At 45.4% G+C, this 14,932-nt stretch overlaps 3 protein-coding genes across 3 annotated transcripts; 1 reads left to right on the top strand and 2 right to left on the bottom strand.

Annotated features, from left to right (window-relative positions):
* On the top strand, window positions 2,993–6,524 carry LOC8067010 (COP9 signalosome complex subunit 6a). Its single transcript, XM_002444765.2, has 9 exons — window positions 2,993–3,453; window positions 3,582–3,670; window positions 4,394–4,487; window positions 5,079–5,140; window positions 5,213–5,291; window positions 5,431–5,523; window positions 5,722–5,822; window positions 6,009–6,064; window positions 6,176–6,524. The coding sequence occupies exons 1-9, from the start codon at window positions 3,114–3,116 to the stop codon at window positions 6,258–6,260; spliced, it is 999 nt and encodes a 332-aa protein (XP_002444810.1). The 5' UTR covers window positions 2,993–3,113; the 3' UTR covers window positions 6,261–6,524.
* On the bottom strand, window positions 6,833–9,552 carry LOC8067011 (F-box protein At-B). Its single transcript, XM_021465087.1, has 4 exons — window positions 9,177–9,552; window positions 8,848–9,050; window positions 8,633–8,738; window positions 6,833–8,401 (listed from the first exon to the last, which is right to left on the bottom strand). The coding sequence occupies exons 1-4, from the start codon at window positions 9,429–9,431 to the stop codon at window positions 7,076–7,078; spliced, it is 1,890 nt and encodes a 629-aa protein (XP_021320762.1). The 5' UTR covers window positions 9,432–9,552; the 3' UTR covers window positions 6,833–7,075.
* Window positions 10,821–14,630, bottom strand: LOC8055213 (pentatricopeptide repeat-containing protein At1g80150, mitochondrial). Its single transcript, XM_002445894.2, has one exon. It carries the CDS (start codon window positions 14,437–14,439, stop codon window positions 13,042–13,044), a length of 1,398 nt encoding a protein of 465 aa, XP_002445939.1. The 5' UTR covers window positions 14,440–14,630; the 3' UTR covers window positions 10,821–13,041.

Below are 14,932 nucleotides of genomic sequence, written 5' to 3' on the forward strand. Positions count from 1 at the left end.
GGCTGCCTTCTAACGTGGATCTGACGTGGCAGGGAGCTCGGCGCCATAGATCACGGCGCCGAGCTCGGCGCCGCAGATCACGGCGCCGAGCCTTGAACTACAAACCAGGAGACGCCCTTCGCTAACTGTGGACGCATTTCATATTTTCTTCTCCCCTCTCGGCTCTTCCTCTCTAAAAACCGAACACGAACATTGGATTCAATATTTCGACCATCAAAAGTTTGATTTGATCCATATATATTGAAGAGCCAGTTATACTCGCATTGCGTGATGGCGAGGTGCACAACAGTTGACGGTAGAGAAATGATATGGACAACGAAAGGCCTTCTTCCAAAACTTTTGTCCTCGACAAGTTTTAGCCATAGAATCTTGGTCTCTTAGAAGGGAAGGAAGACCTGGATTTGATTTGAGTTTCAGTTCGGTCGTCCAATTAACCTGACTGGCCTGTTTCCTTTTGATTAACTCTCTTAACTTTATGTCTTTGTTTATAGTCCATGATGCTCTGCAGGCTGCAATTCATTCGCTTCTTTTCAGAAACATGATGAATATGCAGCCGAAAGAGACACGGTTGGCAGATACGTACATTATCATTGGCAAATACTGTTGACCGACATGAAAATAGTACAGTTTATAAATAATGAACAAATTGTCTTCGGAAACATCAAAGCCAAGCCTGTCTCAGCTGTTCTTTATTTCTTTGTGTATCGGTCAGAACCACCTCCTAACTTCTCCATCTCCAGTGTTTATATACACGCACAGAACTAATACTAATACTAATTTGATTTGGAGGGGACTTGAGGCGTTGATGCAGTTCATAGTAGCTATGCACCAAAACCTACGAGATCAAGGGGCAACAACTCTCAGTCTCACCTAAAAGGAATATTTTACCACAAGCGATCGATTAGCTCAGCACCTGCTGCAGTAGTGCAGTGCCAGTGCACTCACGGCTCACCTACCTGCGCATGCAGTGCCGGTGCTTGCGAGCAACCGCCGGAGCCGGACGCTGCAAATAAAGTTCCTCGGCCCCGATCGACGTCGTCGTCCCAGGTGGAAACATGACCGATTACACCCCGCCGCGGAAGGGGCGGATCTCGGCCGGCGCCGACGCCGGCGCTGACGCACTCGAGGAGGCGTGGCTGGTGTCGGAGCCGCCGGCGAAGAAGCCCCACGGAAGGGCGGCGGCGTGGGGCGTCACCGTCAGCTTCGGCCTCCGCCGCGGCCACTTCAACTCGTTCGTGCTGCTGCTCCTCGTCTTGTTCGTCGTCCTCGCCGTTTCTGTCACCACCACCAAGAACGACAGCGGTGGCGGCCGGGGGCACCGGCGGGGGCCGCGGCGGCCGGGGGCAACGGCGGGGCGCGCAGCGGCGGGCCGGCCGGGGGGGCGTGGTGGGCGGGCGGGCGCGAAATGCGGCGGGCGCGTGGAGGGGCAGGAGAACGATGAGGCGGCCGCGGGCGAGCAACGTCGGGTGGGTGTTTTGTTTCAGTACCTCGGCGCCGTGATCTGCGGCGCCGAGCTCGGCGCCGTGATCTGTGGCGCCGAGCTCCCTGCCACGTCAGATCCACGTCAGATCCACGTTAGAAGGCAGCCAGGCACCTCGGCGCCGTGATCCACGGCGCCGAGACGTGAAACCTCGACGCCATGATGCATGGCGCCGACCCCGGGGTCCATTTCTGCATTTAAGTTTTCCAGGGGTCCAATTGTGAACTTTTTTCAAGAAAAGGGCCAAATTGTAAAAAATTGGGTCAACCGCACATCCTATCCATTGCTCCTTGTGTTTGGGCCCATTGCGCACCCGTAGCTCAGTCGATTGAAATGATGATAGATATGGCTGAATGATGAGTGGGCTTCACGTGCCAATATCACAATGAAATGGATTTGAGGACTCCTCATGAAGTAGATAACAAATAGACCTTCAAAAGTAAAAGGACAAGGAAAGGGGTCATCTTTTCAAGCTTCTTGCATATATGAGGTTATAATTATGTCATCCTTTTTCTTCCAAATCTGTAATGCATATCATTTGTTTTTTCACGTATATAATAAGTCACACAAAAGTCACTTAAGTGATTTTTTTTGTATTTTAATTATCACGTTACAACAAAATAAAGTTATAATAATTTAATTCTAAGGATCACTTCTTTTTTCTTTTTCATGGTGTAGAAAGAAGTAAATAGGTGTTTGTATCTCATTCATCTCCAACCTCTACCCTCCTTTTTTTTCACTCTTCTCCTCTCTTCTCTATTCCTCTCTATTCATTTCGCGGTTCCTCGACGCATGCGGAGAGGGCTTGAGACTCGCAACACCCACATATGATCCACCCATAGTGACACTCTTCCAACCTTACATACCTATAAATACTCGCTCGTCCACTTTCCATAGATCAACAAATACTAATCGGCCAGCTAGAACGGCTGAGTTCGCTGCAGCCACTCTACAACAACCACTCTAGCTGTGACTATCTGCACAGCAGTCACTCAAAAAGTTGTGAAAGTGAGATTTAGAAAACAACCACAATGACAGCTGGGGGACTCACAGAATCCCTGCTTAATTCTCGTCAGCATAGAGACTCAAGCACTATTGGATATATTATTCGGAGGTATCACCTTGGCTCAGACACCATACCACACGATTCCAACATAGGACTAAACACAAAAGATCTATTAGCCCTCGTGTTCACAACACTTATTTTTATCTTGATTCAGCACTAGGGTGGAGCCAAGAAATTGATTTTTTGAATGTTAGAGGGGCGAGTGTTAAGTTTTCAAACTTTATTTAAATTTCAGAAAATGAGTGAAAATTTCAGCATACATCTTCTCCGAGATTCAGCACTTATTGGGCCATCAATTACATTTTATCATATCAGGCCGTTTTCTAGACGTCCGTGACGGCCCATCTGGACCATTGCACTTCTCTTCCACAAAAGCGCCACATAAAGCCCAGTAAGCCCACATAGCGCCTCTCTCTCTCGCACGCACGCAACCCGCAAGCCCCACCCATAGCGCAAAACCCCCAACCCCACCTGCGCATCCTCCCCGTCCCCGTCGCAATCGCAACTCCCCCCGCCGGCGCACGCTACCTAGGTCACGCCACGCCACCTCTCCCCCCGGCTCCGACGATGTCGGCGCCCTCCGATGCCGCAGCGGCAGTAGCCGCGCCCGCGCCCACGACGACCGCCGCCGCCTCCTCCAGCGGCGGCTTCACCTTCAAGCTCCACCCGCTCGTCATCGTGAACGTCTCCGACCACCACACCCGCGTCAAGGCCCAGGCCGCCTGCTCCGGGGACAGCTCCTCCTCCTCGTCTGCGGCGGGGTCCGGGCAGCCGCCGAGGGTGTTCGGGTGCGTGATCGGGGTGCAGCGCGGGCGGACCGTGGAGATCTTCAACAGCTTCGAGCTCGTGCTCGACCCCGTCTCCGGCACCCTCGACCGCGCCTTCCTCGAGAAGAAGCAGGAGCTCTGTAAGCTCCTACTCGAATCTGGGGGATTTTTTTAGGGTTTTACCTTTTACGACGCCTGGAATCATAAGGGAGTGCTAGGGTTTCGTGGATGGTTTGATGAGTGTTTTGTTATGGCTGTGGATGTGCAGATAAGAAGGTGTTCCCCGACTTTTACGTGCTTGGTTGGTACTCCACTGGAAGTGATGTGCACGAGACCGACATGCAAATCCACAAAGCCGTGAGTTCTTAATCTGTCTCACGATGTCACATTGTGTTTGGACATTGGTGTTTGCTCATGCTATGGAGAAAATGTGTCTGTTTCATATTGTAATTTACCATTCGTTTACTTGATGCCACCTAACAGTAGGTGGCACCTAGGATTCTTATTATTTCTATACATGTTTGACCTATTTAAAGTGCCTAATAGTTTAGTAAGTGAAGCAAGTGAAGAGACTGCTTCAATGTTTCTGGAATTTGGGAATTCTCTCACTGTACACATTTGATTGGTACTGAAGCAGGTGTCTAGTAACTATAGCTGCCAATAACCTAATAATGTAACCCATTATGCTTCTAATAAGGTTTCTTTTGAGTTTTCACGTTTATAAACAGTATACTGTAGCATAATTAACACATGAAAATGTCAAGAAAGTTGCATCTTTCAAAGCCTAACTTCAAGGCAGAATTAAGTAACAAGAAGTAGCTTTGGATGTTTGATAATTTTCACAGTATTAACTTATTAAGTTTCCCTCTTATATGCAAAAATCGCTTATCTTCTGTGCAGCAAAACCATATATTACTTACCTCTATATAACTTTACCTGAGTTCGTGTGACTGAATGGAATGGCAGATATATGATTTTGGCTTGAGAGAGTTGAGAAATTACCTGCCTGCAGACTTGTTTGATCTGTGATGTATATATTCATTTGACTCTGCCTAACCTTCTTTTATCTGTATTATCCAGTTGATGGATGTTAACGAAAGCCCTGTTTATCTTCTATTAAATCCTACAATCAACCTCTCCCAGAAGGATCTCCCTGTGACTATCTATGAGAGTGGTAAGTGAATATGGATTAAAGTTTTGAATCTTTAATGTATTGCAACTTGTTTCTCCTGTGTTTGGTTCTACCCTGAACCTGTTTATGCGACTTCGATGATTTTTATGTGCTTGAATGCTTTTGACTATTAGTGCTTGATTTTGTGTGTACTTCGGTTTCAGTTATGCTACATGTAACTCCGAATCTTGATCAGTCTTAGATTGCCAAGTCGCTTTGATATCCTAGTTATCATATTGCTCTTTAAATTCATGGTTCAGAGCAAGAAAGGATATTTATGAATTTATGAAGTTTGTTGCTGATGTATTAATAAGTCTAAACTTTTTTATTTCTTGTCTTTGATTCTCTGACACATTGCCTTTTTTTATGTAAATGTAAATGCTCTTTTTTCTTTAACTTTTTATCCAGCAACCCCTAAAGTTTATTTCCAGGTGCCATTATTAACTACATAAGCCATTAGGTTCTGCCATATACAAGTATAACATGAATAGCCCCTGAACTTATCCCAGTTTTATCAATGCTTTCTTGTCACACTCTCACTTTTCTTTTGTCTGTTTGTCTGCTGATTGTTTCTTTATTTTCTGTAATTTTAAGAGTTGCATGTCATCGATGGGAGTCCTCAGCTCATTTTTGTAAGATCCAATTATACAATTGAGGTAAGTGTTCCCCCTTGTGTTTGTCTAGCTATATATGGTTTTTGTTTTTGACATCAGTATTGTTTATCAAAGACTGTAGAGGCTGAGAGGATATCTGTCGACCATGTTGCCCATCTCAAACCTTCTGATGGTGGCTCAGCAGCAACTCAGTGTAAGTATTATACTTTGAAGACCTCTCATCAGACAGCCCTGGGGGTGCCTTCCCTGTGGCTTTGCTTTCTTAACATTATTAGTCACACTATGTGAGGTATTTTCTGGACAGAATTGTACTAATTGATGCTTTTGTGCAGTGGCTGCTCATCTTACAGGAATACACAGTGCCATCAAGATGCTCAATAGCAGGGTCCGTGTTATCCATCAGTATCTTGTTGCCATGCAAAAAGGTCCGTACATATATGAAGTGCTACATTGCTTCATCTCCCACTTCTGAGACAATGCTCTATAGTGCTTGTTGTCCAAAACATGCTTCCATTCTTCTTTAAACCTAAACATTTTAGAACTTTAATTTCCCAAACTTGTTAATGACCCTGTTGGACTTTTGGCTTAAGAACTTAACTGCAAAGCCTTTTCTTCAACTGCAGGTGACATTCCAGTGGATAATTCACTGCTTAGGCAAGTCTCAAGCCTCGTAAGAAGGCTACCAGCTATGGAGTCACAGAAATTCCAAGATGACTTCTTAATGGTATGCTAGTTTCATTTCTCATCTTAGACAAGTGCTTTCTCTTTTGCTGTGGAAAGATATTCCCTATATGAATGTATTATTTGGCATACCAGCTATGTTGCCAGTAAAGATCGATTTTCTGTAGTTTTCTCACTGGTGCATATTTAACCCTGTATGAGTAATTATGATGCCATTCATTCATTCCAGGAATACAACGACACTCTCCTCATGACTTACTTGGCAATGTTCACTAACTGTTCAAGGTATGCTCTCACGTCTTTCACAGATGAAGTTTCTTAATTCTTCTATACCCAAGATCGTTTTTTGTTGTAAATTTCACTTGTGTTGATTTCAACTTTATGATTAATTTGCAGCACAATGAACGAGTTGGTCGAGAAGATCAACACAAGCTATGAAAGACCGACTGCCAGGAGAGGAGGCCGAGGTGCTTTCATGTAGCTCACCTGCCGTGATCCTGCTGCTGCTTTCATCTGTGGAGATTTTTGGAAATAGCTTATGTTCCTGAGGCATTTTTTTGGCATGCAATCTATTATGCGCAATCGTCTATACGGCAGCTCTGAGTCACTTAAAACTTTCTAGGCAAAAAATGATGATTTGCTCGAACTGTATCACATCCCACTTGTGCTGAAGTTGATCTGTAAAGTTTCTCTCCCTAGTTATTCTATTTGACTGGCAAATGGATATTGATCCTGGTTTGCGTCATGCTCATGGTCCACAAAACTTGAAACGTAACGCTATGATCGATGGGCACGGCAGAACGCAGCTGAGCCGATCCTATAGGCAGAATTATATATTATTTGAAGATTTGAATATACATGTAATTATTCAAAACAATACAGAAGAAATTGGCTGTGATGTAATCAGCCACTCTTCCTACTGGGCTGATGGGCTGACTTAATTAGTTATCGTCAAAAATATCAAATCAAAATAAGAAAAGGCACCATAGAATCCTGAAGAAATCGGCCAAAAAAAAAAGGTGCCATAGAAGAGTTCTTTGACACAAGGAACCATAGAGCACAAATGGTACATGTTTAATCAAAAGTAAAATTGGGCATTACAGTATCAATTCAAATGGCAATAACAACACATACTGAAGAAAATGAATGTTCTGTCGACACTTATACTGCAACCCATGTTGCTGCCTCGCAGGCACTACCACAGATGGTTTGGTTAATCCTGCACATCTACTGAAGAAAACGAATGGCTAGATGACACTTGTTCCTGCAGCCGATGTTGCAGGCATTGCAGCACATCTACTGAAGAAAACGAATGTCTGGATGGCACTTGTTCCTGCAGCCCATGTCGCAGGCGTTGCAGCAGATGGTTAATCCAGGCTTTCGCTCCAGAACCTCGGCAACTGTCGGGCTGCAGCCACGGCGTTGCACCACATTCTTACCGACGCCAAGCCACCGCAGCCCTCGGAACAGTGGTGGCTCAAAGTGTCTCAGGAAGTTACGAGACAGCTTACTGCAGTAGGCAAGATCAAGCATTCTCAGGGAACATTTACTGGAGTCACATCTCATAGAACCTAGCACCTCGAGAGACGAATCGGTTATGAGGAGGCAATTCCGCAGGCACAGGCTGCTTATCTGCTCACAATTTCTGGCAATCACTGTTACAGCTCGACATGATATTCTTGGTACATTCCCAATGTCAAGCGAAACCAATGTTTTGTTGATGGTGCCAGTCCCGCACAACAGTGAAGCTATTCCATTACTGCCGATCCTTCTGCACCCTCTCAAGCACAAAGAAGATATCAGGCACCTCCCATTACCGAGTGCTGATAAACCAGCATCAGTAATGTCAGCTCCAGCAAGATCCAGTAGAGTTAGATTGGGAAGCTGTGAGATGGAAACCAAGCCAGAGTCTGCAATGCTCTTGCAACCAGAGAGATCGAGAACCTTCAAGTTAGTGCAGGGTGCTAGAGATATGGCTGTATCACTAGTTAGGAGAGCACAGTTAAGCAACCTCACTTCTGAAATGTTTGGAGCTGCCTTATCAAGATCTAGGCATGCCAAGTCTGACAGGCATGAGCCATTGCTGACCTCAAACTTCTTCAGGTCTTTTCCAGAGTGGAGAAGGGCTGCATACCCTGCATCACTTACTTTAGAAAACCCACCAAATCTAATGGTTCTCAGTTGCTTGCATCCATCAGCAAGCATCAGTATCCCAAAGTCATTTACCCGTCTGAAGTCACAGCAACGCCGTGTCAGAGACAAATGTCTCAAGTTGTGGCACAAGCCAAGTGCTTGAAGCCCGACATTTGTCAAATCTTCAGGCAAATTTGGTTGGGTAACAGGTTCATCTTCCAGGCACAGCTCAACCAACTTGTGGACATTACTGGTGATCAACGTAACAAGTTCATCTGTTATCGTGTCAAGAACTAGAGAGAGTGATTCCAAATTGTCAGTGATGTGTTTGTTCAGACTCGTGGTTTTCACGAAGACTGTCTTTGCCCTCAAATGAGATACAGGTTGTAGCAACAGGTCTTTGATGTTACTAGGAATGAGAGGCAATCCAGTTCCAGTCTCATAATCAGCTGTGCGTGGATCTAGCAGAGGGAACTTCACCCAAAGAGTCTGTATTGAATGTTGAAAAAAAGACTGCTTAGAGCAAGCAACCAAATTAACTGAATTTTTTCTAAAAGCTCCATAAAATTATTCTAAGACAATGGTTAATCTTATTTGATTCTATGTATGCTTGGAAATCAAAAGACAATGAAAGCAAACAAATTTTTTAATATACAAAATAGCTATGTTTCTAAGTGAGGAAGAATATCATATTCGTACCAGACAAATCTAATCTCTCACCTCCAAGTAAACACATCCCGTATAGATAGGCGCTAGGCAAGTACCGAATCCAGAATAGCGAGAATATAGAATGTCTGGAGCAACTGCCATCTCCAGCTTCAACGACCTGAATCCAAATTCGGGTTAAAGCATGCTTGGACTTCTCAATCACTCTAAAGAAATATATTCGCGTGCATAAGCTAAGGCATGAACAAGAGAGAGCTGAAGAACCGCACCTTAAATTGCAGCATGCACCACCGAGAGCCACAAAGAAGCTCATGGAGAAGGAGCACTTGAGCAGCGAGAGCTCGCGCAGGCTACCCCTGGCGATGACGGAGGCGGCGGAGTCGTCAAGGAGGCTGCAGTTGACGGTGAGGCTGCGGACCGCGCCGTTCCCCGCGAGAATCCTGCCTAGGATGGCATTCGACGGGGCAAAGTCCTGCGGCGGGCGACCGGACGACCGACCGAAGCGAAGCGAAACCCCAGAGGAAGGGTTAGTGGAGGAGTGAAGGGAAAGGAACCCGTTTGGCGGGCGGTGAGAAGGGGAGGGGAGGGTGAAGCTCACGGAGAGGTCGAGGGCGGTGAGAGCGGAGAGGGCAGCGTTGGCGGCGGCGTGGAGCGAGCGGCAGGACGCGGCGGAGGAGCAGGCGTCGTCGAGGTCGAGACGGCCCAGCACCTCCACCAGGAGCGCCTCGGGGAGCCTCTCGACAAGGCCGCCGCCGCCGCCGCTCTCTGCGGTGCCGGACGGCTCGCCGTTGCAGCCGTCTCCATCTCCGTCGCCGGCGGTCCGGGGCTTCTTCTCCGCTACTGTGTCCTCCATCCCCTTCGCTTCTGAGCCTGGCCCCGCCGCCTGCAGCGGAGCGATTGCGAAGTGCACAGATTTGCAGGGAGGAAGAGGAACGGGGGCGAGAGTCACATGATATGCCGCTGACACCTAGGGCCCACACGAGCACGGTGTTCGGATGCCTGGGGTTAGGAGAAAACTGTGTCTATGACATGTGGGCCCTCCCCACAGCCACCGACTAACAAAAGATTTGGATTTCGGTAGCTTAAAGGAATTATTCCTATATAAGTACTAACGTCCAATCCGCGCGCCTTCTAAAGTTAAATTTTTTTTGACCCATCATGTGATGAAAGATAGATATGTAGAGAAAAGATGCGCGTTTGGTACAGAAAAATTATGTTTGCTGAAGTTAGCAGAATACAGTTCGGAATACCATACGAAATGCTCCACCTGTGGGTTTAAATCTAACCCGTGCGTATCCAGATGGGAGGGTTTAAGTAAAAAAAACTTCAAACGTTGGATCTAGATCTTGCGGCTTTAATTGATGGTTGCATAGGTTGCACACGAAGCTGGGTTGCATAGAGTACGTTCCCTACTTCATCAGTATTCAACAGTTGCTATGTTTTGAAGCGTTCTAATGTTTATTTCTTTTGAACACAAAAAACCTGTTTAATAGATTTTAAAAAAATAGTCCGTATGGTACAGGTATTTCTTCAGCTCTTAAAGTCACTGTGATAATTTTTTGCTACACGTAAAGGTATCATGTAGCATTGTAACTTATAGTAGCATCTACTAAGCAGCTGAACAATTGCCATCTGAGTCCAAAAAGATTATCATGACAACATTCAAGAACCCTCTCAATCTTCTTTTTTTCAACTTGACAGAAAAAAAACAAAAGAATACAACAACAGTTTTACACTACATATGGTGGATTCAGAACTTCCAAATCAAGCTGTAAACATATCTTCCATAACCCCATGAAACAACAATGTCGACCTCCATTTCATCATCTGAATATGAAGGTTTCTCCAGGTAACCTTCATTACCTCCTCAAATTCCTATTCTTTTCTAATCGCTGTGAGGCCTTCTAACGGTTGGTTGATAGTAACTACACTGGAGGAACCCCCCCCCCCCCCCCCCCCACCGACCACCACCCAAAAAAAAAAGTCTTCTCCATCATAAAGAAACCAAATCGTGTACTATTGCACTCCCTTTCAAATTATAAGATATTTTGCCTTTTTTTAATTATATAGCTTTTACTATACATTTAGATATACACTATGTCTAGATACATAAGTAAAACGATGCATCTAGAAAAATCAAAATGTTTTATAATTTGAAACGGAGGGAGTACTTCCCACTGGCAGTCAAAGTTCTGTGGTAGATGGAGATAAGCAAGGTAGAGTATCAAAGTTTTCTGAGCAGTGAAGGTAAATATGACCAAGTTTGCTGAGAAGGGAGGTTATGAAATACCTCAAGTGGCTCAAGTATCAATTACACCAGTTTCCTCATGCCTCAGTACATATATTAGTTCTCAATTCTTCTTCTGCAGCTGCTAACATAAAAGTATTTGAAAACTAATTTAACTATCATAAAAGCTCACAAAAAATAATTCAAATGACCGTCTCATGTACCTTCTTACTGGTATCAAAAGAATCATCAATCCTAGATTAAACTTCTACAGCACTGAGCTTGCAGAACTAAAAGGGAAAAGTGATAAAAGGGAAAAATGATAATATTCCAGTCTTCTTATGAGACAAGGTGTCTTTGAAGACCATCAGTTTCATCATCTGAATACGAAGGTTTTCTCCCAGTAATCAACTTCATTATCTCTCTTGCATTCTTAGAGATCACCACGAGGCCTTTCAACACTGGCAAACCAGTTCTTCTCCATGCTATCCTTGCACAACCTGAATGCCAAATCAAAGTCTCCTCCCAATTCCCATCGTTTCTCATAATTTGTTTCAAGAACAGTGAAAAACAACTAGGATTTTAAGATAAGCACTATTGAAATGTTTTTAAAGTAGGGTTTCATATAGATAGCCTAGATTTATTTGATTTTTTTAACTTTCAGTTATTCGCTGATATTTCACATTTTTTCAGCGGAATACAGGATTCTCTCTGAGATCGCTCATGTGAAACCTTTTAACAATATTTAACAAATAATGTAGCAGACATTAGAACTTAAAAGCTACATGGTTATCAACAGGTGGAAGGGGGGTAAAAGAGCTGTGCCCATATTAGCAAAAATATGATGAAATGTCCAGTGTAGATTTAAATTTAATGATATTTTTTCAAAAAAAAAGATTTAAATTTAATGATGACTGAATGAAAATAATCAACTAAAATAATCAGAAGAGTAATGTATAATTGTAAAGGTCATGTCCATCATTTCAATCATGTTAAGAATCACAACATTTCACTCATATCGCATACCCTAGGTGCAAAGTTTTCACAGGTCTAAGAGATATTATCTTAGTCACATTAGTCTATTTTACTTTTAGCAATGTACATGACTAACTAATAATCTGAACTAATGCATCATAGAGGTGTATACACCAAGTAGCATGCAATGTTAGTTACTTTTTGGTCATTCAGTGATGACTGATGAAAAGTAGTAACTATATGGTAACCAAAAACTGTTATTGATCAATCACAAATTTGAACATTGCTGTGAAGGAAATTAATATTTTTAACAGGAAACATGCAGCACAGATTTAAAAAGCTGTACTATCATATGGCTCCTACAAAATGGAAACAAATCCAGTTGATTTTGTTTTGGTTTGTCCCACGCCTTTTCACCAATGTCAAAAGAATCATCAATCTTAGGGTAGAGAAACTTTGCGGCACAGTTAAAATATTTCTTCTTCTTAACAAGTAGACAATTCTATCTTGGTGAGATGACATAATAGAAAAATAAAAAATAATAATAAGATCATATTTTCCCCAAACATAGGTTTAAATACTGCACAGAATACTTCATTACTTCATCAACACTGACACCGAAGATAAATATGGTATACTCGCCCTCATAAGGGGGCTCTGAGCAACCTGTTTAGATGGAATCAAATTTGTTTCTTCTTGGTTACAACTGGAACGCCTCTGATGTTAAGTAGGTGCAGCTAAATAACAAACTCTTATTTTTCTCCAACTAAAAGTATAAAACAAAGTCTAGACTCTAACTGAATAAGAACAAACCATTACTGAACTGATATGATAATACTCCTGACCAAACTCTATCCTCAACACCTGTGGCACCACTGATTCCTTCTTCCAGCCACACTCATATGTTTTCCCGATGAATGCTCCAACAACACATTCTTATGTAGTTATGTTGAATTATTATGATTGCAACCTTTTTAGAAAATTTCTAAACATTAGCTAACGGAAAGTATAAAACAGAACCTTCAGCTCTTAAAGTCCTTGTCATCCGTGATATTTCTGCTAGAGGTAAAGGAATTTCTATAACTTATACTAACTTCTTCTTGTTATCTGAGGAGGCCGACAGGATGGTTCAACATAAGAAACCCTTTGATCTACCTCATTTCAACTTTGACTATGAAAACAAAGTGATGAAAGAATGTCAACAACAGCCTTACAGTTACAAGTGGTGGATTTACAGCAACATTTCCTATCCAGATATCAATTATCTTCCAGTCTTCCTATGAGATAATATGTCTTTGAAGACCTTCATTTCACCATCTGAATACGGAGGTTTTCTCCCAGTAACCAACTTCATTATCTCTCTCGCATTCCTATCCTTTGAGATAGCCATGAGGCCTTTCAACAGCTGGTTAATAGTATTGACACTTGGAAACCAATTTTTCTCCATACTATCCTTGCAGAACCTGAATGCCAAATCGAAGTCCCTTCTCTCACAGAGGTAATGGACCATTGTCTGGTAAACCTTACTGTTTGGCTTGCATCCCCTCCCATGCATCGCGCCAAAGACTGTCTTGGCCATCTCATGCTCACCCATCATGAAGAAACCCTTGATAATTAGATTGTATGTGATCTCATCTGGTTTGATCCCCACCGCATACATTTTCCGCACCAACTCATTCGCCTGCCACCCCCTTTCCCTGTTAATCAGGAACTGGATCCTCACATTGTAGGTAGCAAGTGTCGGCTCACAACCCCTCAGCCTCATGAGGTTCCACAAACCATCCCCAACCTCGCGCTGGCCACACTTATAGAACGCAGCCATGAGCGTCGTGTACGTGACGACATCCGGTTGCACACCAGCCCCCTCCATCCCCTGCATAACCCGGTATGCCGCACGCAAGTCCCCCATATCGCAGTAAATCTTCACCACCGTGTTACACGAGATGTCGTCCAGCTCAACCCCGTACTTCTCCGGCCCCTCCTCAAACAGCCACAGAGCCTCATCAAACATCTGTGCCCGCAGCAGCACCTTCATGGTGGCATTGAGCGACTTGGCGGTGCGTGGGCACCCGTACATCCCCATCTCCTGGAACGTCCGCAGCGCGTGGCTCGGCATTCCAGCCTTCCCGTACAGGCCGATGATCCTGACCACGAACCCCTCCCGCCTCCCCTGGGGCAGCGCCTTGTGCTGCTCGAGGATCTCCTCGACGAGGTCATTCCGCCGAGCACCAGCCAGGCGCGCCACCGCGTCCTCGAACGCGAAGCGGTTCTCCACCAGGAGGCGGTTGTGCGCATTGGTCCTGAACAGCTGGTACAGCCGCTCCGGGTCCCGCTCGTGCTTGATCTTGACCAGCACCGGTTGCTGCTGCTGCTGCTCCTCCTCCGCCTTCTCCTCGGCTGCGGCGGCTGCGGGGGAGGAAGAGGGGGAGGGCTGGCCGCCGCCGGGTCGGCGGCGGCGGCGGCGGTCACCCTTGGAGGCGGAGACCGCAGCGCGGCAGGCAGCGATGGTGGGGAAGTCGACGGGGTGCGGGGAGTGCGCGTGCGCGGAGGAGAAAGGGTGGCGGCCCGAGGGCGGGCGCGAGAGTCCCGCCGCGATGACGGTGAGCGCGACGGCGTCGAAGGCTGCGCAGAGCTTGTGGAGGGCGCCCAGGGAGAGCATCTGGCCTCGCTCGATCCCGGGGCTCGAGCCTAGTGCGCGGAGGCGGCTGCGGCGGCCATGGGCGTGGTGGGCGGCGAAGTGAGGAGGGGACAAGAGCGGGGAAGAGGAGTGCGCGGCGGCGGCGTCGGCGTGGAGGCGCAACGCACCGCTCCGTCCAGCGGACTCGCGAGCGGTGGGCGAGAGCCCACGGTTTCCCCCAACCAAAAGCCTGCAACTGGGCTGGATGGGCCTTTTGGGGAAGGAAAGGCCAGTTACGCCTTGTATGGGCCTTGAGCCCAGCAATACATATTAGCTCGGCGTGAGAGTTTTTGTGGACGAGCTCGGGCGCATTCCACAATCTTTGGCTCGTTTAGAAGTTTAGCTACTAAAGTGACTAAAATTTACTTAGCTAAAATTTAGTAAGGGAAACCAAAGAGAGCCTTTATCTTTTATTAGTGGACGGTGGTCCTTCACTTTTTACTGGTACAAGTTTCTCACTCTCTTCTTCACTTTA

The sequence above is a fragment of the Sorghum bicolor genome, chromosome 7, assembly GCF_000003195.3.
Source record: "Sorghum bicolor cultivar BTx623 chromosome 7, Sorghum_bicolor_NCBIv3, whole genome shotgun sequence".
Taxonomy (NCBI): domain Eukaryota; kingdom Viridiplantae; phylum Streptophyta; class Magnoliopsida; order Poales; family Poaceae; genus Sorghum; species Sorghum bicolor.

Bases quoted from the DNA above. Each gene is read 5' to 3' on its own strand.
- LOC8067011 (XM_021465087.1), bottom strand. From the start codon at position 9,431: ATGGAGGACACAGTAGCGGAGAAGAAGCCCCGGACCGCCGGCGACGGA. The intron at 9,051-9,176 runs GTGAGCTTCACC...CGCCCGCCGCAG, and splicing joins TCACCGCCCTCGACCTCTCC to GACTTTGCCCCGTCGAATGC. The intron at 8,739-8,847 runs GTGCGGTTCTTC...ATTTGGATTCAG, and splicing joins GGTGCATGCTGCAATTTAAG to GTCGTTGAAGCTGGAGATGG.
- LOC8055213 (XM_002445894.2), bottom strand. From the start codon at position 14,439: ATGCTCTCCCTGGGCGCCCTCCACAAGCTCTGCGCAGCCTTCGACGCC.
- LOC8067010 (XM_002444765.2), top strand. From the start codon at position 3,114: ATGTCGGCGCCCTCCGATGCCGCAGCGGCAGTAGCCGCGCCCGCGCCC. The intron at 5,141-5,212 runs GTAAGTGTTCCC...TGTTTATCAAAG, and splicing joins GATCCAATTATACAATTGAG to ACTGTAGAGGCTGAGAGGAT. The intron at 5,823-6,008 runs GTATGCTAGTTT...CATTCATTCCAG, and splicing joins TCCAAGATGACTTCTTAATG to GAATACAACGACACTCTCCT.